Source organism: Anabas testudineus, chromosome 10 (assembly GCF_900324465.2).
Source record: "Anabas testudineus chromosome 10, fAnaTes1.2, whole genome shotgun sequence".
Taxonomy (NCBI): domain Eukaryota; kingdom Metazoa; phylum Chordata; class Actinopteri; order Anabantiformes; family Anabantidae; genus Anabas; species Anabas testudineus.
Genome location: NC_046619.1, coordinates 13,986,126 through 14,012,044, shown reverse-complemented (window position 1 = coordinate 14,012,044; position 25,919 = coordinate 13,986,126). Strand labels below are relative to the sequence as shown.

The 25,919-nt window shown below is 38.9% G+C and overlaps 2 protein-coding genes and 1 pseudogene across 5 annotated transcripts; all 3 read right to left on the bottom strand.

The window, feature by feature from the left end:
• Nucleotides 1–1,181: 1,181 nt before the first annotated feature.
• Nucleotides 1,182–12,441, bottom strand: zgc:153681 (uncharacterized protein LOC751719 homolog). Of its 2 annotated transcripts, XM_026357974.2 has the most exons (22): nt 12,316–12,441; nt 9,881–9,940; nt 9,133–9,343; nt 8,410–8,575; nt 8,237–8,320; nt 7,952–8,056; nt 7,652–7,732; nt 7,209–7,278; nt 6,875–6,963; nt 6,627–6,734; nt 6,402–6,511; nt 4,013–4,049; nt 3,569–3,637; nt 3,336–3,391; nt 3,053–3,160; nt 2,887–2,945; nt 2,655–2,770; nt 2,509–2,551; nt 2,334–2,412; nt 1,624–1,806; nt 1,465–1,525; nt 1,182–1,373 (listed from the first exon to the last, which is right to left on the bottom strand). In XM_026357974.2, exons 1-22 carry the CDS (start codon nt 12,383–12,385, stop codon nt 1,335–1,337), a joined length of 2,004 nt encoding a protein of 667 aa, XP_026213759.1. In that variant the 5' UTR covers nt 12,386–12,441; the 3' UTR covers nt 1,182–1,334. The 2 variants fall into 2 exon arrangements, with proteins under 2 accessions (XP_026213759.1, XP_026213760.1); XM_026357975.2 differs by lacking the exons at nt 9,881–9,940; nt 12,316–12,441 and adding an exon at nt 10,008–10,265.
• Nucleotides 12,442–14,742: 2,301 nt separating this feature from the next.
• si:ch73-22a13.3 (inositol-trisphosphate 3-kinase B) lies at nt 14,743–20,410 on the bottom strand. Of its 3 annotated transcripts, none has more exons than XM_026357067.1 (8): nt 20,359–20,410; nt 19,244–20,190; nt 18,258–18,342; nt 17,412–17,625; nt 16,643–16,847; nt 16,427–16,528; nt 15,864–15,935; nt 14,743–15,608 (listed from the first exon to the last, which is right to left on the bottom strand). In XM_026357067.1, exons 2-8 carry the CDS (start codon nt 20,132–20,134, stop codon nt 15,339–15,341), a joined length of 1,839 nt encoding a protein of 612 aa, XP_026212852.1. In that variant the 5' UTR covers nt 20,135–20,190; nt 20,359–20,410; the 3' UTR covers nt 14,743–15,338. The 3 variants fall into 3 exon arrangements, with proteins under 3 accessions (XP_026212852.1, XP_026212851.1, XP_026212853.1); XM_026357066.1 differs by having other exon boundaries at nt 19,244–20,208; nt 20,359–20,389; XM_026357068.1 differs by having other exon boundaries at nt 15,516–15,608; nt 15,864–15,952; nt 19,244–20,208; nt 20,359–20,389.
• Nucleotides 20,411–21,195: 785 nt separating this feature from the next.
• Nucleotides 21,196–25,537, bottom strand: LOC113160720 (annotated as a pseudogene).
• Nucleotides 25,538–25,919: the final 382 nt, after the last annotated feature.

Below are 25,919 nucleotides of genomic sequence, written 5' to 3'. Positions count from 1 at the left end.
GCTTTGTTGTAGAATATTACTTGTTATTGCTGAATTAATACGTTTATACTAAATATATAATAAGCAAATATTATGAGTTTAAGTTAAGTTTTAGAAGGGACGTTGCAGCTACAGGAATGACGGAGAAAATGGTGCAATCATGAAAATATATTCTTAATTCTTATCCTGTAAAAATGTATTCAGTAAGATGCAGGGTGCTTTAGTAAATATCTGAACAAATATCTCTCAAGTCTTATCAGCTCCACTGTCCTTACAGTGTTTACAATTGAAAGAATTGACACTGCTATTTCCATGGTTTCTGCATCAATTCACGTCATGAAATGTGATATGATCTTTACCAAAGTCACAAATACCAACAAAAAGCACTTATGCCATTATTGCTGCATCAGAATGCTAGCCCTGGCTGTAGGCAAACTCTCTCATCTTGGAACTGTCCTGTGACATTTGCATCATCTGCAAACCTAAGGAGCTTAATGAAGGAGCTACTGCATAGCAGGTCTAGTCATCCATATAAAGACAGTAAAGGGGGTGGGGGGGTACACAGTCCTGAGGTACTCCTGTACTGACTGAGGGTAGGGGGTGTGCCTTTCTAGTCTTGCACACTGCTGACTGTCCATTAGAAAGTTGATATCCACAGACAGAGGTGCTAAGATGCCATTTTAAAGTATAGAAACAGGATTCTGGAGGATGTGCTGCAGTCCTAGAGGCCAACATGGGGTGAACTGTTTTTAAGCAAGACATGAGAAGTCTCTCAAAGACCTTCATGGCCACAGCTATTGAACAGGGGTCAGAACAGGTCTGTTGTCAACAAACTCTGTGATCCTCTTTCTTCCTATCTTAGTGACTGGAACTAAGATTGATGGCTCGAAAACAGCAAGTATGGAGAGCTGCAGTGACTGGGTAAATATGTTTGAGTATATATGGGCTAACTAACAGCACAGTTCTTCAAGGTAGACATCGACATGTCGTCTTCTGTCTCTTGTTAGTGCTGGTGAAAGTCAGTTTTGTGTGTGAGAACAGAAAGACCAATTTTTATGAAAAGTGTTCCTGTTAAGATGAAGAAATAAGCCAACTGTACTTAAAAGCAAAAGCTTAACAGAACAGCTGCAGTGCTGTAAGATCAGTCTTTAAGTTGAACACTGAACATGATAAATGGCTGGTAAAACAACAGTTCACATAAATAAACTTGATCTACATTATTTTTATTAAAACAAATGGCAAACAGTATGATAAACTGAAGGATAAAACAAACAGAATGATAAAACAAAACCCTTAAATAAAATAACTGCAGATTTTATTTCACAGGAAGTATTATAGAAGTATTATTCAATTCTTCACTTTAGGAACGCAACGTCAGGGATCTGGCCTTCAGACTGGAAAGAGAAGAAAAAATAAAACATTTTAGTCATTGCTATAAAACGTATCACACCTTTAAGGAAAAAAACAAAAACAAACTTGCGTTACCTTTAACTGTGTGAAGATTTGTGCCGCTCTGTTGAAATCCCACTCATTGTCTTGCAGACACCTGTGACAAGGAACAAGTGTTTGAATATTTAAAATTAAATTAAATTAAATTAATAAAACCACATCAAACAACATTAAATTCACCAAAACAAGATTTACTTTTGGGACCATTCCAGGTTCATGCCGGACTTCTGGGAGAAGGCTGTGAGCATCTCCTGCTGCTGTGAGGTGAGTGTGGGGACAGGACTGGAAGATGGAGTCGGGGCAGGAGCTACAAAGGCTCGACGAATCTCCTCTGTTGTGGCCATTCGGATGAAAAGCTGGTCGTTCACAATGCACAAGCTGCGGCACAGAAGGGAAACAACAAGATATTTCAGGGGTAGGTTTCTTTCATTAGGTTGATGCCACATACACACCATTTCTAGGTTGTTAGTCTCAGCTGGTTAATAAAAATGTAGTTTAATACAAATGCTGGGCAATATATATTACACTAATGAAAGAAAAGAAAAAGCCTAGGTTTTTAATGCAAGTCCACCTGGGATCAAATATTTTTTTTATAATACCCATCTTTTGGTCTGAAACCCAAATGTATTTGATGTACAGGGGAAAAAAAAAACGTTTGTTACAATTCTGGTACAGACTTTATATAAGACAAACAGAAAATTATTTTAACACTAAACATTAGGTCAATCACTAAATCAAGTAAGTTAAGGTGGCATTTCCCAGCACATAAAATAAGGATGTTTGTCCCCATGTCAGTTGTTACCATGTTTGTAACCATGTTTGTACTATGAAACACAAACTTCCACAGGGAAAAAATATGAAGAACAGGAAAATGATTAAAACCACTGGGAGCCAACTACACTTACCCAGAATTCCCTGCTGGGACTGTGATGAAAACTCGAGAGAAGGCCATAGTGGAGTCTCTGGATTTACCATCAACAGCAACTGAAAAACAGACATGACACAAATTATTAACAAAGTTAGCATATATCTTGCAGTGAATGAGAGCAAATTGTAAATTACGATGACCTTACAGCTCACCTTCTTTAAAGACTCCGCTCACTGTGAAGGAAAGTAGTGTGTTCTGTAAACAAAACATTTTTGCAGAGTTAATTCTGAGAAATGCTTCATAGTAAGAGGAAAACACTAGTGACAAGTGCTGACCAACAGTAGAAACACGAACTTACTGTGTAGGTGTTTACATCGACAGTAAAGGACGCAATGTCATGCTGAGTTTTGGGTAACTCGTTGAGGAAAGCCACCACGTTCAATCGTGTGTGCTTGAGCAGTCGAAACCGCATTGCTAAAGGTGGCAAATTCAGGGAGGGGAAACATCAGGGAACATTCAACAATCACAAAAATATTTAGTCTCAACAATTCAGATGTGATGTGAGGCCAACAGCTAATAGGTAAACTCACTGGAGTCTTTGATCCTCTTGAGGTTTCGACTGTCTTTGTGATATTCACCGAGACTGCTCCTTAACACCAGAGGACAGGGAGGTGTGAGAAGGGGGATCAGGGATAAGAAAAACCAAGCAATATGTTACATGTATACAAAATTGTATGTTGTCTTATGTATTCTTACCTGGAGGGGTTTTGGGTCGAGTACGGTGTAGTGAGCGATAAAGATGCTCCATCATGGTAAGCATCCAGCAGTGGTTGTCTGTTCCCAGAGTCGTATATACTGTAGTACCTGCAACACAGTCAAATGCGACATTACTTCGTCATCTTGTTTTTGTTTTATTCCTTTCTGTGATTGTTTGTTGAACTCCAACCCTGTTCTGGTAGTACATCTAAAAGCAGCACTGACTAATGAATCATTGTACCACTGCATTCACCCTGAAAAAAAAGGCATCAAATTCACTAACTGTTGCAAGAAGCGAAGGATGAGAGCCTTGATTTCATCAGAGCCAAAACAGCTGCCCTGCATTGGAAATGGACAAACATTTGTCAGGTGCATAAAGGACAAAAACAGAGGACAAGGCAGCATAAACTTAAATTACCACCTTAGAGTTTATAATGTATGGTGTAAGCACCAGAGACTTCGACAATGTCAATTTGAATAAAAACAATCATAAGATATAAAACATAATAAAATAACCTTGCAAGAGGGGATTGTGGTGGGTGTTTCCACATCGAAGCCAATGGGTGGTGGCAGGTCATGGCCATCCTAAAAATCAAAGCACAGAGGAAGGAAGAAATAAGAGATGGTAGATATCAGTGCCACTGTCTTCACAGATGTCCAGCATCAAGACTGAAATTAAAGTTTAACATTGATATTGTTAATGACCATACAAAATTGCAGACTGTGCAACACTGCATTGAAATCATTATCAACACAAATGTATAATGAGAAAATAGAGAAAAGAAAAAGCAGTAAAAAATACTGAAAGACACCATAATCATACCAGATGTGTAATGGGACACAAACATGTCAAATGGTTGAAAATAATAATAACAATGAAATAAAACAAATTCAATGCAATATGTCATAAAATAAAAGGAGGGCAGCAGTAAAAACACAAAGTGAGAAACGTGGACTTACCAGTTTGAGAAGCCGAGGAAACCTCTGCCGCACAGCACTGGCACAGGATAAAGAAAACCAAGAGCAGGAAAGTTATCATCAAAAACCACCACACATATGCAGCTAAACCACACAATACTGTAGATACCACTGTAAGTCACACCTGCTGACCCACTTAATGTAATTTTCTCCTTTTCAGTTTATGAAATTTTAAACCACTACACTACATTGTCAAGAACATTTGGGAGAATACAGCCAGATACTTTGTCATAAAGATAGAGCCTGACTACAAATCTGAAAGGATTTATTCATCTTATTAAATGCACAACTATGCTCATCTTTCCTTCAGCTTCATGCTGTGCCCTTTGATGCTTCTCCCATCCCACAGTGTACTTACCAGCAGGTATACTCACCCTCTCCCCCAATATGGAGATATACACAGATCTGACATGGGGAAGCAACACAAGCACACTTCTCAAGAAGCATTCATACACAAACATGCAGAGACCCACAATCTACCAGACTGCGCTGAAAACCAGTATAGACATCAGTTTTAAATTAGTAAAATTAAGAGGTTATGCAGTGCTGGGAGAGAGGTGGTTACCGCCAGTCTCGTGTTAACTTCCCCCAAAAACTCTGGTGAAGATGTTGAGAAGAGATGAGTCAACGTCACCAAAAAACAAAACAGGGTCTGGGTAAAAAAATTAAAGTAAAATTTACACAGACACTAGGCACAAGTAGTAAAACATTCAAAAGAGGTGCCAATAATCAATCACTACTCATCGCCTGAATGGCTTTGTCCGTGTCTGCACCCATGACTATCAGCAAAGAAAGGCAATCTTAGAACAGAGACAAACAAAAAGGACAGCTGGCCTCAAACTGAGCTGGACCCAGTAGTCCCACCGTTAATCCTACAGTCTCCCAATGCTGTACAAGCAAAGCAGATATCAGGCAAGTATGTTACTGTTACACCATCAGTTGTGAAGGAACTGCCTTCATGCTGTAATGCTGTTTAGGACTAGGACCTGGGAAAGCATAAGCATTCAGCTACACTGGTAATTCTCTACTCTGCTGTTTAATATTTGAGCATTTGTTGTGTTGGTCACAGCCACCAGACCAACTGGAAGAGGAGGTGTTCCCACCTTTTCCCCCCCCATTTGATTTATTTCAGGCAAAACTGAACTTCAATTTCAGTTCAGAGCAAAGTTAGCAAGGGGTATTTGCCAAACTCTCCACTTCATTCACTGAACAGCTGAGGCCTGTTTTCGGCCAAAGAGAACCAACTTAGCGGAGGAGACAGATTGCTTTTAGTTTTTTGCTCATCTTTGGCCATTGATAGTGACACATAACCCCCTCCGCCTCAGCCCAATGGCACTTCCTGTGAGTCCCATCTTCTTAATTTCTTCTCATCCCATTATCAGTGAACCAGAGCTCACAGGGACTGCGGCTGAGTAATCGTGACTGTGCCTGCCTTAGGTTGTCCCAGGGTTTCAAGGTGGGATCTTACCCGTCATGGGCTATCCAGCCTTCCATACTCGCCTGATACAGGGGGCCGAGTGGGCAAGGATGGTATGAGGGGAGGGGAATTATCGGCTGTGTATTTTCTCTGTTTCGGCCAAATATTTTTTAACACATCTGTGGACTGCCCACTGTCCATAAACAACTTGCACTGTTATTCAGTTGTGCTCAAAATGCATTATTGTAACTATTTTCTTAAAAGCAGCTCAGAATTAACTGTACACATTTATTTGTGCTTCCTTTCCATTTCATTTCTTTTTATATGGTAAGCATTGTGATGGTGGTTTACAGCAGTCTATGGGATAACTAGCCAGGATGTCAGCAGGGGAGTGCTGGGTACAGCATCACTGAGAACCATAAAACAGCAAAGCTTGAAAGGACACCCCACAGAGAAGCTAAATATAACTGGCAGAGAAACGATGTCTGTTCAAACTCTGGAGAGTTTAAGCAAGCTGAAAGAAATAAATGCTGTGGAGCTCCATCATGCTTAGAAGGTGCTCTCAGCAACTTTTAAATTAAGAATTGTTTAGCTTGCAGTGTGAAAGGAAAATATTAATCACCGAGAGGAAAAAACATGTAAAACAAAAAAAAGAAATAACTAACTGCAAATGGATTTGTTTATTATCTCTCCCTCTCTCTACCACATTCACAAGCACATGTAGACAAACAATACAGTTGGTTCGTCTTGGTCCTTTAGTTCATCCTTGCTCGCTGGGGAAAATGGTTTCAGTTATCATACAGCCACCTTACATACACAAACAAAAGCTTATTTCATGTCCTTTCGAAACACATCCCAGCATACCGTCATACAAGAAAGTCTCGTCGACACCCTAGTAGCAAAGAAACATATCACCATGTCCCCTCCACTCACCCCACAAAATCACCCACTGACCTGATGTATGACGCCTGATCCTTGAAGTGGTTACACAGAGGGTTTCTGTTCAGCCACAACTCCACCAGCTTCAGGCCTTTGACCTTGTCCAGCTCCCGGTCTGACTTTAACTGGACAACCACACATAAATAAGGTGGTGCGAGAAGTATTAAAAAAAATAATTGAAGCCAAGGTCCCAAATTATGCCAGCGTGTTATTCTCTATACTGAATAAGCAGTTGTTTACCTCATTGTTTGAAAGGTTGAGTGTCTTGAGATTAGGCACCTTGGTTACCAATTCAGCAAGTTCATCCAGTTTGTGAATCCGGTTGTTACTCAAGTTTAAACAGGTCAGCTGGCAACAGTCAGGACATTTGCAAAATTACATTCAGTTCGGTATTACTTCATTAGAAAGCAGCTGTGATGTCTGCCTACATTATGTCAACAGCAAATATTATCAAGCCACCAATTTCAAATCTATCCACTATACATTACCTCTGGAATGTTTTCTTCAATGATCTTGATGACAGCTTCCATGTTTGTCTTCCAATTCAAGACTATTTCAATGTTGTGTGATACCAGGTCTATCACAAAAAAAAAAAAAGCAATAATCAAATTACTAAATAAACATGCCTAATTGGACAACAATATAATGTTACTCTTTATCACACTAAATCAATAGAGGATCTAGCTCTCCAAAATCTGTTGAATATTTAATGTAAAACAACACTGTATCGACTATTTCCTTGCAACATAAAGACTATCTGCCTGTGTGGTAGATATTATTTACATAGAATTAATGCATGAAAGTAATCAAAGCATAAATTACCAGGGTCTGTACGGATGCTGTTCAAGTCCAGTGCTTGCTGAGAGCCATCAAAACGTTTTGCCATGCATTGCTGTGGATAAACATGAGAAATGTAATATTAAGAGAAAAATAATGTCAACAATAAAATTGATGAGGTCATAAAACAAAGTGAAAGGTAATCCAAAAATAAATAAACAAACAAATAAAAAAAACTTGAATGAGAGCATGTCCTAAAAAGTAATTATTTTCTCCTTTCCACCTCTGTCAATTCAAGCCAAAAGATGATCATACCCTGGTAACTTTAAAATAACTTAATAGTACACACTGAAAAGAGTGAGACTTTTCAGTGACTAGATATTTCCTTTATGTTCCTTACTGGTACTCATCAGACAAACAATGAAATCTGAACCTCAGTACTTGTGAAACTTTAGTCACAGCCACATTCAGGTAGTTTATTAGCTCACCTTCAGGTGCTCCAAATGTTCAGGCTTCAGGTCAGACAGGAGGAAAGATGGTGGAGCACTGTCGTTGACGTGCACTTCCACCTTTGAAATGAACATCAGGTGACAAAAAAAAAATACATTAGTAAATAGTAATATACTGTGCATATATCAACACTAAAATCAATAAATATAAATAAAAAAAATCCTGATTTATGTTAAAATCCTAATAGCTGGCAGATGAGCATGTTGCAATGATCTGAAGGTGCATGAGAAGACAGTAGCAGTAGTAAGAGTGACATCATCAATATTACACCAACATACCTTATAACCATCTGTGTCTGTGATCTTGTGAGAACATTTGTGCAAAGCACTGGCAGCAGCAGAATCATCCACGTAGAAATGGACCCTGTTGTGATCAACATGGTACTGGGCAGACAGGACAAAGAGATTAAATTTAACAAACAAAAGGATGGTGGTCCGAAAACACATTAACCTTGAAATTTGAGTAGTGCTAGGTTTGGTCTAGAAGGACTCAAATACCCTTTAATTAGCAGTAAAGATTCAGCTTATAATAAAAGGCAATCGTAAGACAGAGCTGAACCTCACCTGCACAGGTGTGTAGGGAACTGAACAGATGTTCTGAAGAGCTGATAATAACCATTTTTTGTCGTATTTTTTTCCATGTGGTATCTGTGGGACAGTAAAGCAAATTATTTTGACATTTATTGGGTTATAGGGTAAAAATATAGATGTCCTGTGGCAGCTGTTATAATACGCACCGTTACTTTGTACCACCCTGTCCGGTTCTTGCCTCCAACTCCACTGCTGCCTCCTCCACTACCTCTGTCTCCTCTGAAACCACCTCTACCTCCTCCACCTTTGCCTTGTCGTCTGTCTCTGTCAAACCGTCCATCTCCTTTCCGAGAGGGTCTTCCATATGGTGCCCTTAAGAAGATCAAACAGAGCAATATGTTGACCCAATCATCTCCCACATGTGTATATGCTATATATGGCATCATTAAGTTCAAACAAAACAGTCACAACAAAGTGGAACTAAATTACTTTTTTGAGCCTAACTAACTGTAGTTTCGCTTTTGTTAGTTTTGAAAGTTATTGAGAGTAGATGGGGTTTTTATATCCTGCTTGCTGCAAGGGCTGCTAAATGTGATAACAGACTTATTCAGATTTCTCTTTCTGTGGCCAACTACAGTGTAGTTTAAAAAGCAACTTTTTCACATTTGTCTTTTCATTCTGAAGTCAAACTATAAGTTAAGTTTTTGTTCTAGCGCATAGTTTAAGTGCAATAATCTTTTCTATTTGGTTTATATACCTGACAGATTTCTCTAAGCCATCATTATGATGTAAACCATCATGTACCATGAGAGCCAAGTTATATATATATATATATATATTAATTAAAAGTAAACAATCAAAATATAATCATATATAACAACACCAACACCACCACCACCACCCTGCCTTGGCTAGTCAGCCACACTTACCATCTGTGCTGCCCACTGGTGTCCTGAGGGCTGTCACTCATAGTTACATCTCCATCTGTATCTTCAAGCCTAGACCGTGGTCCAGGACCTCCAAAGCCTCCTGAGTGGCTTCCTCGTTGGCGGTCTCTGCGGGACCTGTCATACAACCGACCCTTGTGAGAGCCTCTGCCTTTACGGTTGCGAAACTGTGGTGCGGTTCTATCATCGTGCTCTGAGCAAGGAAACAAGATACAGTATATGGTACTTTAATTAACATTATAAAAACACATGACCATAAACAAAACATTAAATGCAAACAAAGTTATAAAATTTTGAAGGATTCATGAACTATACCACAATAAATGCATTTTGATGGCACACAGGCAGTAGATGATCTGAGCCACATTGCCTATTACATGCAGGATGCTTTTGATCTTTGTTGTTGTCTTCTGACATCTTAAATGATCCTGTTTTAGACTTAACCATTAAAAGATGTTAGTGAAACCGACTTCTATGTGTATATATTTCAAAAATCTGAGCATATTACATTTAAATGGCTCTCCTGGAAGCAAACCATGATACTGGAACTCGTTGAAGTAAATTGTGCGTGTATTCGCGTATTCTATCTTAATACGATTTCCAACTCTCTAATATTGAAATTACTTCAATAATAACATCAGTTATAAAAACACTGAGTAAATACTTGTGACTATGAAGTAACAACTATGTCTCCACGGACCTCGACAGCGACAGCGTTATATAATTTTACCTCCTGGGTTCATGAAATCTGTGCTTCTGACCTCTCTCCTCACCATAAAGTGCCCACGGTCTATAAAAAAGAGTAAAAGTAGCAGAGAAGATGTAAGATTAATGCTGTAGTAGAAACGGATTCTTACCGTTGTAGTAATGCCCGCCATCCGCCATGTTTCTGGAATAGTGTTAGCGTTAAAAACACAACCCTGGGTGAAAAAAAGTAAGGTTTGCGATGCCCCGTGTTTCCTCTTTCACAGATTAATAAGGCTGTATTGGGAAATAATCGCCAACATCCCAAGTGGTTCAGAAACAACACAAAGGCGACCACGACGTGATCCCAGGGAGTAGCTCTTTAACTAGCTGGTAGCTAGGCTAGCTTTTCCTATTGCGCGTTGGCTGGCGAGAACACAACCGGAAACACAACCTTTAGCTTCCGGGGCAGATAACGGCGCCGGGAATTGAAAAATAATACTTCTGAGTGCGTTGTCGAAAGAGAATAAACTCCATGTAGCTAAAAACATGTTGGTGGTATTACTAAAATGATTGTTATTACTTTATTACTAAAGTTATAGCTTTTAGTCGATGTCAGTGGTTAGCTAATGCTAGGTAAGATAACGTTAGCATGGAAACGTATCGCCTAGCTATCTAACGCTGGTTCAACCTGACTACCTGCATGTTTTCGGTTCTTTGACCAGTTATACTGCCCACAAGGAGCCACAACGTGTGAATGTCCACTTACAAACAATTACAATAAATGCTGCATTATAGTTACACAAGCCACATGGTTGTATATTTCTGAGACCGGTAAAGTTAGTTGTTTTAATGTTAGCATATCGTCCATTTAGCTGTGTGCCAATGTAACCACAACAGTAAAGTAAACTAAACTGTCCAACAGTCTCGATGCAAATTTATTAACTGACCACACGATCATTCAAAAGGTATAAAGTGTGTCGTTATGTTGTCATATATTTATTTTTGTGGTCCTTATTAGATCGGGCACAATCGCAATGGCCATGAAGTAGGTAACGAAGTAACGTTACTCAATTAGAGTTAGTTACTGTACTCAAGTAAAATGTTTGTACTTTACTTCATTACTACGTTTTCTGTTACTTTCTACTTAATCATACAGTATATTAACTATACTTGTCACATGACGACAGTTTACAGTTTAGATTACAATTTAATTTAGTTAGTTTCACTAGTGTACAGTCCCCAACATTTGCTTTTTAGTTCCTACTAACTAAAGGATAAATTGAATCTGAATAGAAGAAGTTCATTCAGGGCTGTTTTTAAAACTAAATTCTTATTTCTTGTTTTTCTGAAGTAGTTCATCATTAAATCTGAACATTTTAGAAACATTAGATTGTGTTATTTATTAGAATATGTCTGCACATATAATCTGCAACAGAACATTAACATTATCAATAGCATTAAGTTCAATTTCAAATGGTTTCTTTTTTAATGCCCAGAGAAATCAAATGGTGTACTTACTTAAGTAAATAGTTTTGTTTTGTAAATTTAGTAAATATGCAGCAATATGATACAACAGTCCTGCCATTAAACGATGGAGGTGTCAATGTCCAAGTTTAGAAAGGGTTTGAGTTGACTATGATTGTTTTTGGGAGTTGTACGTGCTTCTGCAATTCAAATGTAATCCATTATATGATATATTATTGTGTTATGTTTGTGTTATTATTGTCTTGTGTTTTATAAAACCAACCCTCATTGATTTTACTGTGATGGACACAAAAATGGACAGTTCAACACCACAAAGTGCATACAACTTAGTATTAACTCTTTATCTTTATAAAACAGACAACTGTAACTTTTACCTGCAAACATAGTTTGCGTTTCTGAAGCCTACCTACATACGTTTCATAAAGATGAATATGTTTCTACACAGCTGAAGAGGTTCCTTTGAAAAACATGTTTTGTAGTGTTAGTGGCTCTTAACCAGGTGTTGGTAATTCTCCAATCATCGAGACTGCTATCACTTCAAATTGCAGTGCCTGTGAAGCAGCTTTGGTTAAACTATGAAAAGGTTTTGAAAGCATTTTTCCAGACAGGGTTGAGCAATACTGACAAAAACTACAAGGCAATAACATTAAACATACCACTAGTGATCATTCTGACAAAAACATTTGCGAGGTTGTTGGTAGTCCATAGAATACAAATAAATAAATCAAAATGCAAATTTTCTCTCTAATGTAGCCTAACACTAACACAGATTTGTTTTTCCTGATAGGCTTAACTCCAACCAGGTGAGCGAAAACAATTTAGATTAGCAAGTAGCACCACCAACACGGCCCCTAGCTTAAGCTAATTGCGCCTTGTTTATATTCAAATATTTTACATGTAAACGACATTATCCCCATCATAAAGAGCCGTGTCTTCTCCATATTTGACAGCAGAGCTTCTGATAAGTGGATAAAATGACTGCAGCACACCTACCATGGTTCAGCACACGTGTCACCACCACCAGGTTGGGATAGCTCCTCCGGATTAAAGTCGCTCGGTCCATCCAGATAAAAACTCCTCCGTCTCAGCCTTTGGAGAACCTGTGACAACTTATGGAACAGTTGAAAACACATTAAAAGATAACAGTAGCAGATTGTGGACAGGTGTCGTTCACCGGAACAGTAAATTTTCAGTCAACTTCATCCGGACAGGTGAGCGCGTTGCGTTACCGTTAGCGTTAGCTAGCTACCTGTTAGCATTAGCACAAGTGCTACACCATTCTGGAATCATGGATATTGTTACGTACACACCAATATTTACCGATACTTTCTTTTATTTCAGTAATAATTTATCCAGATGACACTGAAACTGTCTGCTGTCTGTTTTGTCCGCTGTCGATCTCTCCCGCTCACTTTTCTCCAACCTGAACAAGAGCATGGCGCCGCCTGGTGGACAGGAAATGGACTGACATGACTGGGATCTGGATCTAGTACTGCATGGTGCAAGAAAGATTTCCGTCATATGAGTCTTATAAAATAACGCAGACGGCATAAATATACAAACTCAATACTCAAATATTCATAATAATATATATTTATTATGATTATATTTTATAACCCTTTGAGATTTGCAAGTACAATGGAACCTCTTTAATATTTATTATAGTAGATGATACTTTATGTCCCTCTGAATTTTAGTGAAGTTGATTCAGTAAAAAAGTAGGTACTACTACCCTTAAAATTGTTTAGTACATTTCTTGATTTTATGTAGTCTATTTAGTTGCTTTACTCAACCTAAAATAGTTAGTTGCTGATTTGTACGTCAGTATGGCTTTGCAGTGTTGGAGCCATTAATCAGAATTATCCTCTCACAGACACGAAAACTAAAATCCTTTACACACTATACTGACAAGAACTCGTAGACACAAGTGAAATGCATTTACTTACACAATTGAAAAGCTCCTGCACACAGCCTCAAAGAAGCTGTTGTACATAATAGGAGCCTGCTGCTAAAGGACATAAGCTCAGCTGAAAACGAGTGAAATTATGGGGGTATGCATTTTCAGTTGTATGGGAGCTTTCCAATATAATTTATAAATGATGTTCACATGCGCGTGAGAGACAAATTTATAGCCGCACATTTTACAGGTGTGTGCGAGAGTTTAATTTTTCACTTGTGTATGTATAAGGATTTCACTTATACAGTGTGTGTGGTTTTAAGTATATTATGTATATGACTTTAGTTTCACATGCGTCTGTGAGAAAATTATTCTGAATGTCCCTAGTCCCTCATAAGGAGACACTTAGGAAGAAAGTTTTTTCACATTGTGCTTTATTGTTGTGAATCTGGCACCAAAGTTTAAATACACTTGTAAAAAACAAGCGGACACGATGCCTCCATCACCAGCCGGCTCCACGCTGCTGGAGTGAGGCGTTGATCTGGATCTCAGACGGGTACTGCTGCTTGAACAGGTCCAGGATGTCACTGTACCTGGTCTTGGTCTCCACAGATTTACACTTTACACTGGTTAGTAACTATCAAAAGCAGTTCTACTTCAGTCCGTCCAGACAAAGAATTACGATTTACTTTGTCCAGGTGCTTTTTTCCTGCGTCCTCTGCGATGAAGCAATAAGTCAAAACTTTAGCTGAAATTCTGACAGTCTGCACATAAACAAAGCGAAGACCGGAAACTGAAGTAGTTTCAATTAAGTTTCTTATTCGCTTGTTTCTGTGGCAGGTAAGTAGGCAAGTAGTAGTAGTAGTGTAGAAATAAAATATATTGCTAAATTGCAAGTATCTCACATTTGTGAGTAAACTACTTGTGAGTAAATGTACTTCCTGTAACTGAACCACAAACTATAAATGAACACATATTTTTCACCTCCATGAAGCAACTAAACACATTATCACCCTTTTGGATGTAAGACTTTTTAAACAATATTGTGTTAAAGGTATAGGTAAGGTACATAAGTAGGGTACATTTATTCAATTTAGAGGTGCTTGTTCTGCAATTGAGTTTCTTTCTTTCTCTATTTTTACTGTATGTTAGGGAAATATAGTACTTTTCCACCCCATTCCATTTAACACTGCTGCTATTACAGCTTTTTATCCAGCAAGCTGTGATAAACTGTGTTCTGATACTTGTGATATCAGCCAGTATTAGATTTTTCCTACGCTGAACTCTGTTCACCACAGCATGAACACTATGTTGATTGGTGTGTACAAATTTCACAGAAATTGACATTTTGTTTTTTTTTTTGCAGTTCCACTTAATTAAAATGTTTTTAAATTAAACAATATTTGGCTGCACAGCATGAGTCTGTACAGAGACTGTTTTAGAGACTGTCAGTATTGCATTTAAAAAGTGAATTGTTTTAATAATATTATGTGGACATATGAAGACTGAACACATCAAGGCATTCATTGTTTATTTCATTTATCTATCTACCTTTAACTCCAAACAGCCTATAAGACACAAACAAACAAACAAACAAAAAAAAAAAAAAATCAGCTGAATCACACAGTATGTAAAAAATTTTAATCCTTGATAATATCACAAAATCTATTTTATCAGCATAAGGTTTCCTGTATTTCAGAATCCCTTTTAAAAAGATGATTGATTTTTGTAGGACGGACTTATTACAGGTAAAAAATGAGACTGTTCAAATACGTGTGCGTGTTTGTGATTTTCCTTGTGTTGCAACAGAGGCAAGATCTCTGGGTTTTTGCATAGAAACCCAACAGGAAAACAAAACTCAGCATAATTGGTAAGAAACATAAAGAACATAATTTCATCGTGCATGAATGATTAAAGTTAATAAAGTCTTTAATAACAACACTGTCTCCAGGGTCACTGTATATAAATGTCAGATGGACCACATCACATTTCTATGGATTTTAGCTGAAATCTACTCCCTCGTTCTTCTTCCTGAGGCCATATTTAATCCTCCTTTGAGTCTCCTCCCGTCACATGTAACAAGGCATCAGTTAAACGCGTAACAGCACCTGTTTTGGTCTCAGCCACAACCCTCAGTGTACTTCATATGACACTCTTCTTCACAGCTGTCCTCCTGCTGCCAGGAGGCCACACTGATAGCCTGGCCCAGAGAACTGATGAGGGAGGTCAACCCGATGAGATAGCCGTCCTCCCTGCTCCCCTTGGCCCATGGGATGTTGTGTTGGAGCTCGCTCGGCTGAGGCACTGGGGTCGTCTTCCCAAAGTCTATCATCCACACACTGGCTTTGCTGCTGTGGTCGTGGACAAAGAGGAGCGAGCTGCCGATCACCTAAACAGGACAATTGCAAATGAAAATATGGAATTGAATACTTGCATCATTGCATCAACTTGCATCTTGGTGAATGCAATTCATTTATTCATAAATAAATGAATAAATCATTGAAGTGCTTTCATATCTGTCTTTTATTATTATATTATATTAAATATAGTTATTTATATATATATATTTTATCAAACCCATTCTTCATTAGCATTATTTAAAGCAGAAATTAATAAAAATGGGAAGGTTTATCTCTAAACTGACCTCATGGGTTCTGAAAAACTGTGAATGCATAAGTGCATCACTCAGGGCGAGAAGTCTGGAGTGGTACGCTTTCTGAAAGACAGGAAAGACTGAAACACTTGTGGTTTAGCTGCAACACTGAGAAGAGGGAGCATCAAATAAAAACACATTTCTCATTGTTTTATTTTGAAAATTACTTCCATTTAGACTTTTAAACTGATACTCTAACATCTAACATTTTTCTGTGTCATACAGTTTTCATTATTGGCACTGCTTTGCACTTGCTTTGTTTTGTGTACATGCAGACACATTAAATTGTAGTCCTTCTCTCACACAGAGCAACCGGAGACACAGAACTACACAACTACAAAAATGTGATTGTCATTGCATTTCAATTTGGAGTAGTGAGTTTTAAAATGATTCATTAGTTTTATATTCTATCTTAAAAAGTAATCGTGGTGAGATGGATTACCGTACTATACTACGTGGAAAGTTTTAGCTGAATAAATGTGCTTTCACACTTTGGTTGCTTGTGATCCAGCCTGATTTTAAACTGCAGGGTAAGGTAGTTGGAGAGGACTGACCAGGATGTCCAGCTGACTTTTGGTGAAGTACAACAGAGCCTCTGTGACTTGAGCTAGACTCAGAATCTTTCTGAAGTCCCTTTGAATGCTGCCATCTTCCATCTGACAGAGACAGTGTAGATACTGACACGTTAGAAGGCTTGTAGGGAATAAAACGACTCAAGAAAAGTTTGAGTAACAGAAGTTGCTCAGTGGCTTTACTGGCCTTATACGTACCATCATGCCCTCTATCCTGAAACCCAGTGTGGACGTAGAACTGGTTGTATCCCTCCACTGAAGGTAGCGCCACTTGGTCACACCCTTCATTGCGTGTTCCTCTTCTGACGGAGCTGAAGGATCTATTTTCACCATCTTCTGGTACATGTCGCTCCGCATGGTGGCTTTAGTCCATGCTTTGGCCAATTCCTCCTCCTGGTATGTCCTGTGAGGAAAATATAGAACCTTGTATACAGAAACACACAGCTACATGGACAAAATAAGAATATGATTCTTAGTTTTGAGCAATCACTCCGTACACTTTAATGCATCAATAATTACAGTATAATCCAACAATATAAGTTGTATTGCTTGAAATGTGTACTTTTACTTTTTGTACTTGAATGCTTAGTTTTTATGCAAACGTTTTTGTACCACAAATATAATTTTGGATGCAGGACTTTTACTCATACCAGGGTATTTCTACACTGCAGTGATGATACTAGGTACTTCTTACACCGATTTACAGTAGGAACTGTAGGTGAAAGTGTGCATGTGCACTCATTTTCTGGTAAATAAATACAACCCAATTTTAATAAATAAATGTAAATGCCCACAGAAAAATGTAGATCATTGTAGCAAAGGTCATTTCCCACATTACCGGCCACATCAGCCTTTGTTGGTCTCACACAGTGGTTTTCATTCACTCCAGCTGATTTTACCTCAGCCGAGTCTACACCACTTTTCATCATTCAGGAGTGGAATAGTAAAAAACCGCCCACACACATACCGGACTCCCATCTTGCAGTCCATGATAACGGGTTTCCTCAGTCCACTTAGCAAGTCCTCCAGGCGGATGTAGCAGTGCTCCCCTCTGTTGACCAAGCCGTGGTACTGCGGCACAAAGGGTCTCAGTGGGTCTCTCATCAGCCAGTCCAGACACTTCGCCTCCACTTCACTGTACAGTTTCAGCACCTCCCCTCCTTCACCCAGCTGGAAGTTACCTGGTAAGACACCAGCAACCAGGGAGGAAGGGACAAAGAATTGAATTATTATGTTTCTACACATTCACTAAAACAAGTAGACAAAATGAGGGTGTCAGCTGATTTCAGGACCACTCTCCATTTTCACGCGTTAATTCCATTGAGAATCTTTGGGATCTGCTGGAGAGGACTTTGCACAGCAGCCTGACCCTCTCATCATCAATACCAGATCTTGGTAAAAAGTTAATGCAACTCCGGACGGGAATAAATGTTGTGACATTGCAGAAGCTAATTGAAACAATGCCACGGTGAATGGGTGCTGTAATGAAAGCTAAAGGTGGTACAAATTAATATTAGCGTGTGTGCTTTGCACAGGCAGTGTATATACTGTAGTGCACAATGAACTTCCTTACTTAGGGATCTATAACCTAGACTAAATTACCACACAAAACAAAAGTGGACTCCCTGGAGATAAAAAACAACACTCCAGTAGTACCCTATAATATTTTTATACTAATGGAGTATATTATTATTAATATATCTATTTAGACTGTTCAGTAGTTTTGAGGTCCTGCTCACAGAAAACCTCAGAAACATGCAGAACTTTCTAATTTGGAGACTTGATCACTGTAAGTTTACTGTGACACACATGCCTTGATGTCCACCTAGCTGGACCCAGGAGCTCTGCCGCCGCAGCGACCAGTGCATCATGGTCAGGTAGGTTTTCCAGGAGCGACACTGAGGCACAAAAGAACAGCAGGTTACGTTGTTGTCTTCATGTGATCATACAAAAGGTAACAGAAGGTGATTTCACTAGTCATGCTTTTCCTGTAACACTGCAGGATGTTTATGCAGAAGTTGCAGCTTTAAAAAGTTGTAAAGCAGTTTGTCTGTTTGAAGAAACCCAGATAACATTTGTGATAAAGACTCTTCATGATCTGATAATATATTGCAAATAGAGACACATTTCTTGGGGCACATCTTTCATTATAAGCATGTTTTTCCGGCTTACAAGTGTCAGAACCTGTGGTGTTTACAAACAGCACATACCTTAACAGTTATGAGCTGTTTTGTATATACACAAAACAGCTGGCGCTAGACAGAGTCATGGCCATGAAAATATATCAAGAGAATCCAAAGCAGACCCGAGCATGCTCAGTAGAGGGACTTTTACAAAATGATTTAATCTTTCAAATTGCACATTTGCATCCTAATTGTGGCTTTAGCCACACACGTGATGTAATGTGTCTAAAAACTCTTCTGTGTTTGAGTTTTAAAATGTAGATTATTGCTCAGTATTTGACAACACAAACAGACAGACAGCGCTCACACTGCACTGACAAAGTAAAAATCTACTCCCTTGTCCTCCACCAACTGTCTGCTCACCTCTACTCTCATATCTGTAACAGCAGCAGCAGCAGCAGCAGCCAGGCATGCAAACACCATTCAAATCTGACCTTTTCAAAGCCTCTTTCAAGCCCATGCAAATCACCACAGCCACAGGTGCAAATAACAGTTGAAAAATATAGTTTTAAGCCTTCCATGGAAAACCAGAGCAGCCAAATGCACAGCGATGATGCCAGTGCACAGGCTCCGAAATTTCAAACTGCATCCATGTGTTTCTCGGAGTCATTCTCACCTTCCTGAGCGTCTTCCTTTTTTTGGTAGTATCCTCTCCTTCGCTAAAGACCTCGTCGCTCTCTGCTGAGGAGAGGTTCAAGGAGGAGCAGGAGGAGGTGGAGGAGGAGAGCAAAAGCTTGGAGAGAATTGGGTGTGAGGAGGGACGCTTATGTATTGTGGAGCCTTCTCTCAGGCCTTGGAGCTCCCCAGCTTCTTCATCATTCCCCTGAGGGGTTCCCCCACCCTCATCACACTCTCCCTCTGCTACTGGAACAGGTGATTTCATCCTCTGCTCATCCTCCTCTTCTTTTCTCTCTGTCTCAAAACTTGAGTTTTTACTTCTGCAGTGCTTCCACTCGCTATTTGTGCCCCCTTCCCTTCCCTTATCATCATGCTTACATAGCTCCCCTCCAGGTTCGCCCACTGTTCTTTTCCCACTCCACCTTCCTCTCTCCCATCCGCTGGAGTCACCTTCACAGCTCCCCCCTAATCTCCCCTTCCTCATCATCCTCCATTTGACCTTTACGTCATCTCTTGCACATCTCGGAGTCAGTCCGACATCCTTTCTCTCTGTGCCGTGAACTACACTGTGTCGGTCACCCTTCATCGTCTCATCATGTCTGAGATTCTGTTGGTAAGTAATTGAGTTTGAATTGATCTCAGTGTCCTGCTCTGCATCTTCTCCAAGTCCACCTATACACTGACTGTAAGGGGGGAAACTTTTTGTCGCCTGGAGTCTGGGTCTGGATCTCACCCAGACTTTCCTGCAGCTGCTGGAAGGCCTCTCATTGATTGCCAGATGTTGGTGCGCCTCATCTGATGGTCTAGTCGAAAAATCTTTATCCATAGTTTTGTTATTCTGTATCTCCATCTTCATCTCCTCCCTGTTGTTATCATCTGTCGTGTCCATCCTTGTGTTCAATGTGGAGCATAGACAGGGAACCTACTCCATGAGACCAACATGTGCTTGTACAAAACAGAGAACTGTTTATAAGAGATGCAAAGTTTTTTTCAGGAAGTGCACATAAAAGTCAAAAAGCCACTGTACCATAATCTCAACAATATTTAAAAGCTGTCTGAAAACAACACACTTTGATATATAAAATGACAAATAATCATAATCCTCAAACGTACCTGTGTCTTCCACCTGTTGGTTCTGAGTGATAGAAAGCTCTGTGTCTGTCAGTGAGCTGCATCTCTCTCTCGTTCTCCCTGCTGGGGCCACATTTTGCATGTAGTGACGTTATTAAATTTCCACAGCTTCATCCAGGGCAGACTTCTGGAATTTCGCCAAAGGTGCCTGAGGCCAATAGGACATCCAGGAATGACACCCGCATGTGTCACACTGTAAAAACTGCAACTTATATTTGTTGGCAGGAATAAAATGTACAAGTTGTTTTTAGAAATGTAAGTTAACAGCAAGTAAAGTAAAAGTTCAATTGTGCCAACAAAGGCTCGTTTCTTACCCCAACAAAAGTTAGTGAGTCCTGCTCATTTGAATCTTAATCTGTGATTACTGTTAGTAGATAACAAATACAGTTTTTGTTATCTAATTTACAAACTTAAAATCATGTGTCCAGTTAATTATATATGATTATTTAAGTGGATGAAACACATCGATCTGAGTTACTGAGTTTCTTTAGTTAGGTAAGTTAACAAAATCACGAGTTGTATAATATTATCTTCCCCTAACTTGGGATAAGTTAACAGAAGTTAAAATGTTAAACTCAAATTTAGAAACTTCATAAATTAGAAGATAATAAAGACTAAATTAGAAAGAAATGAAGATTGTTGTCCTGAAATTTTGAGGTTTGTCCATTTTCTCATTTTTACAGTGCTGATAGTAGGTTGGAAATACAGCAAAGTGTCCTCCTACTGAATATGAGTGTGTAATTTGTGACTTAACTGTTTTAGAGCAGTGTTTCTGACTAAACTGAACATCTGCATCTGATTAACTATTTTTAACAGGTTTTATTGTCGCAGTTAAACATATACAGCATATCATAATGAAGAAGTAACATTCCAGCCAGCATCAATTACAAAGAAAATAGTCAGTGTGTAGTATTTTAAAAATCTTTGTGCATTTACTAAACATAAGTGTTATTAGATGCATATGTCACTTTCAAAATGCATATTCATGTGTATAGATACTGATAAAATATGACATAACCATAAAATGTGAGAAAGGTTCAAAACATTTGTAAAACATCTTGATTTTCCTCATGATAACTCTTTGTTATTTTATATATTTTAATTCATTTTTGTCATTTCATAATAACACTCAAATTGTTGCAATAGTGAAAAAAGAGTTAGCTTAGTTTTAAAACGTGTTATTTCACAATATCATACTTACATGTAGGAAAAGAGTGTCATTTTAAAACCAGATCACAGTGATGAAATGTTAAGTAACCAAAGAGTACGGATGTGTACATGCTGTAAATCTCATGTCAGTCATTTTCATCAACATAAATCTTCATCACACTTTTTTCTGTATTTCTACTTTCTGATTCAGTTATTTCTACTGCCCTGTGCCGTCGTCACAGTCATCAGGCTCTTCTCTTGGCTTAGATTCGGGGGTCACCTGGAGTGGACCCAGTAGCTCTGCAGCACCTGTGACAGAGTTGGTTACCGCAGTCAAACACACTGATGTTGTTAGTACCAGCTAACTGTGGTATTTTTCTGTACCTGCAGTAAAATTCTGTTCATTATCTTGTTCGCTCATATTCTTTTCCCTCTCTGATGGGGGTTCACTTCTTTTGATCTGTAAACAACAGGGAAAATGAGAACACAGAGCTTGGTGAGTCTGAGCTATAACACCTGGGAGGAATCTGGTAATAATTCACACTCGCTTAAACATAAACTCATGAATCATGCAGCCCTGCAGCTAAAGACAGGATGCTGTGGGATGCATGATGTCAACAGTAACAGGCCTCTTCTCTCACCTGCTCTGGTTTCCATTCAATTCTCAACAGCAGCCTCATGTAGCTAAGGACAAAGAGGACACTGAGGAAGATGAAGTTACTGGAAACACCCACCAGGGCTGATAACACAGGGAAGTAGAACAACAAGTATCTGACGAGAAAACAGAGACAAAAATCACGAAGATGGACGTATAGCTCAAACTAGAGAGTGAAAGAAAAGAGTTTATTATGAGAAATTATAATAGAAAATGTCTCATGTGTTGTATTCTAGTACTGTGAGGGTATTAGTGGGTGACGATGTTAAATGCTGATTTAGAAGTCTTCTTTAAAGCAGTATAATATAACTACTGAAGATATTTTAACTTGATGGGACTTTTGGACACAACAAAAAAACTCAACTCTCTTTCCTGTGTTAGCTATCAGATCAATGATGCAGCATCAGCTGTATGTAATAAATTGGTGCATGCTTGTGAAGTATGTAAATTATTCTCACCTTATGCCAGTGAAATGAGCGTGGACATAGAGCTGGGACGAGTAGATCTGCACCTTGTTGGACAGGATCTCAATGACAGCCGTGACCGAGGAGGAATACTGAACATAAAGACAAACTTACTTTGTAGACTTATAAGAAATACTTGTCAATGCTCACACGGTCACAAAAGCAGCAAGGCACTCACAGGGTTGTCTGTGTAGTCTGAGAAGAGCTCCACTTCTACCGTTTGTTTCTGCTCAGCAGCTCCAGTCAGAAAGGCCGGGAGGAACAGCAGCGTACCCAGGGTCTTGAGCAGGTCTGAGCGGTATCGCAGCATTGTCTGACCAACAGGACGACACAGTCACTCTGACAAACACACCTTTATGTACAGCAACACAGTTCTGGATGATTTTATTCAGTTCTCTGGGGATTAAATAATCTGCTCTATCCTTACAGAAAATGTATTCAGTGATGTTGAATAATTAGGAAAGGATGATTGATGTTAAGGAAGATTTTACTGTTTGCACCAGGGGCCGCTCTAGGATTTCATTCTTATCATACTGTATAACATCACTACTGATGATAATCTCTGTTAGCGTGTTAATAAGGAATTCTATTATGTATTAGCATTGAGCTAACAGGCTAGCTTTTAGCACATCTTGGCACGCTTTGATTGTCATTTGACTAGGATGGGAAACGTGTCATACCATTGCAGATATTTAAATGTGCTGTCAATTTTGATATGGTTAATTTATATATCTTTTCTTTTGCATGTTTCAGTTTTACAGTGTAAAACACCCTAACCCAGCCTGAACTAGCAACCTCTGTCTAAAATAATAATAATAATAATAATAATAATAATAATAATAATAATAATAATAATAATAATAATAATAATAATAATAATAATAATAATAATAATAATAATAATAATGCATTTCATAGTTAAAAAGTAAAAATTATACTTTTAATACATTTTGATAGATTAATAGTTGATGACAGACAAAAGGGTCTAGAACCGCCCCTGGTGTGCATAACACTAACAAAAGCTGATCTCAGTGGACGACTGTGGTGCAAAAAAATGAGAGACCTCTGTCTAAGGTTTGTCCAGTATCATAGTTGAAGTCTTTTGTGAGACTTGTGTGCAGGGGGTTTATAATTTTATGGTCTCTTAGTGTCTAATAGAATAATTTTACTTACTGATTCTTACATACGGCCCATGTACTAGTTCATCTGTTTGTCCTGTCATGTGAATGGCCTTAGCACTGAGATCACCTTCTGTTGCGGTGAAGTGGTGCAGTTTTGCATAAGCAGCTCTAATCTGGCTCTAACCAGGTTTGCGATTAAAAGGTTGCTATGCATCAGCGCTGTACTCACAAAGCGAGAGCTGGAGGTTGGCAGCAGGTGTTGTGCCTGAGAAACACACAGCAGTGCAGCCAGTAAATCATCAGTGTTCCCAGGAACTAGTACCAAAGCATTATTTTATTGTTTGCATGTGAGTTCACCCAGGAGTAAAACAACCTCTAGTGAAACGTACAGAGCGAACAGAGGAGGTGACCTGGACTCCATCCTGAGAGAAACAGGTTGTCTTGATCATGAACATCCCCAAATCCTGATTTAACGGGGATTCAGGCATCTCCAGCTGCAGGGAGATCCGATAGACCTGTCCAAATGTCAGCACCTGGATGTGCATTTTAAAAAGATGACACTCCTGGAGGTTTCTCTAGGATAGATCAGTGTTTAATACACACATATACACATACATATACACACGTTCATACATACATGTTTCCTGTTTCTCGTCAGGGAGATGTTGGCCACTGGGTAAGAGCAGGAAAAAGAAGCAGGAGGCTCACAGTCTGTCCTGCAGTGAAAAATGTAAATGACAGTAAAAGCAAAGAAGAGGCGATAAAACACGGAGCGGTAACTGCAGCAACAGTTCACATACACACCTGTAGTAATAGTGCACAGGTGTGGAAAAGGCTGCCCTGGGCATGTAGGAGTAGTAGAAGCTACCGTATAGAAAGGCAGCAAGCCAGAGTAGCAGCGAGACAATAGAAAACACTACAAAGCTCTGCAAAACTCTCTGACGGATACGTGACATTGCCATGGAAACAGCATCCTGGACACCTCAGCAGCACATGATCAATAAGGACTGATGGGTCTCCATCATCGCCTGACTTTGACAGATGACTCTGGGGCTCCATTAAATCTACAATTAAGCACATATTGAAGATGATAAACAGATTAGAATGGGGTTCTCCAAGAAAAGCTGCAAAACAAAGATAAACGTTAGATTATAATTTAAAAAACAACTTAGAAAAGGAAAGGCAACCACAGTAGAAATCTCTCTAAAATATGAGTTTATAGAAGTCGCTGAGATTGAAAAGTGTCTATGCCCTACATTTTCTTAGAAATAGACACTTTGAGCTTTGTGTTCAGTCACAATAACTCAGTGTGGTTGATGATACGATGACGTTATGAGATTTAAGACACAAGCCATGACATTCAATGTACTGAGAGCTGTAAAACCACTGAGTCTAATCTCTGTCACAAGCACAGGCCTTTTCATCAGATGACTCCAAAGCGTGTTGACGGCCAACTGTCTCTCTAGATGAATTACACTACAAACTTCTGTAGGTTTTAACAATACTGTATTTCATTTTAAAAAGAGGATCAGAGATTAACTTCACAAAGACACACATGGACACTTATAGATTTCAGATCGAGAGCAAAGACGACAGCTGGTCAAAATTATATTTTGACAATATTAAAGCATTTAACAACATCTAAACTAAAGTGTGAAGAGAACAGAAATTAAAACCTCTATACAACAGCAGATTATCAACATTAATAATCTGTCTTCCTATAAGAAACTCACCTCTGGTTTCTGTTGGCTAACCGTGAGCTGTGAGGAAAGCGTAACAAAGACTTGATGAAATGCTGCAAGCAAGAAAGCCCCTCAAAAACTTCTCCACAGCTGCCAAAAGCAGCTATTGGCCAGAGTTGAGTCCATCCCACATGGAGACAGAAGCTGCTGCCAACTGGAACAGAGCTCTCAAAGTTGAACATGACACTGACAACAGGCCTGAGACTCAAGAACTTGAGATAATAATTTCACATATGGGACAGATCGGCTTTTTTTCAGTAACAATGATGACTGAGAATTTGGCCCCATGAGCAGCCTTTTTTCTAAAATTATTAATTTTAGCCTCAACAAAACTTTCACATTCCCTGCATATGTTCAATTGTTGAACAGTTTGTTTTTTTGTTTTTGTCTCTGTTTTTCATCCACTGCTGCT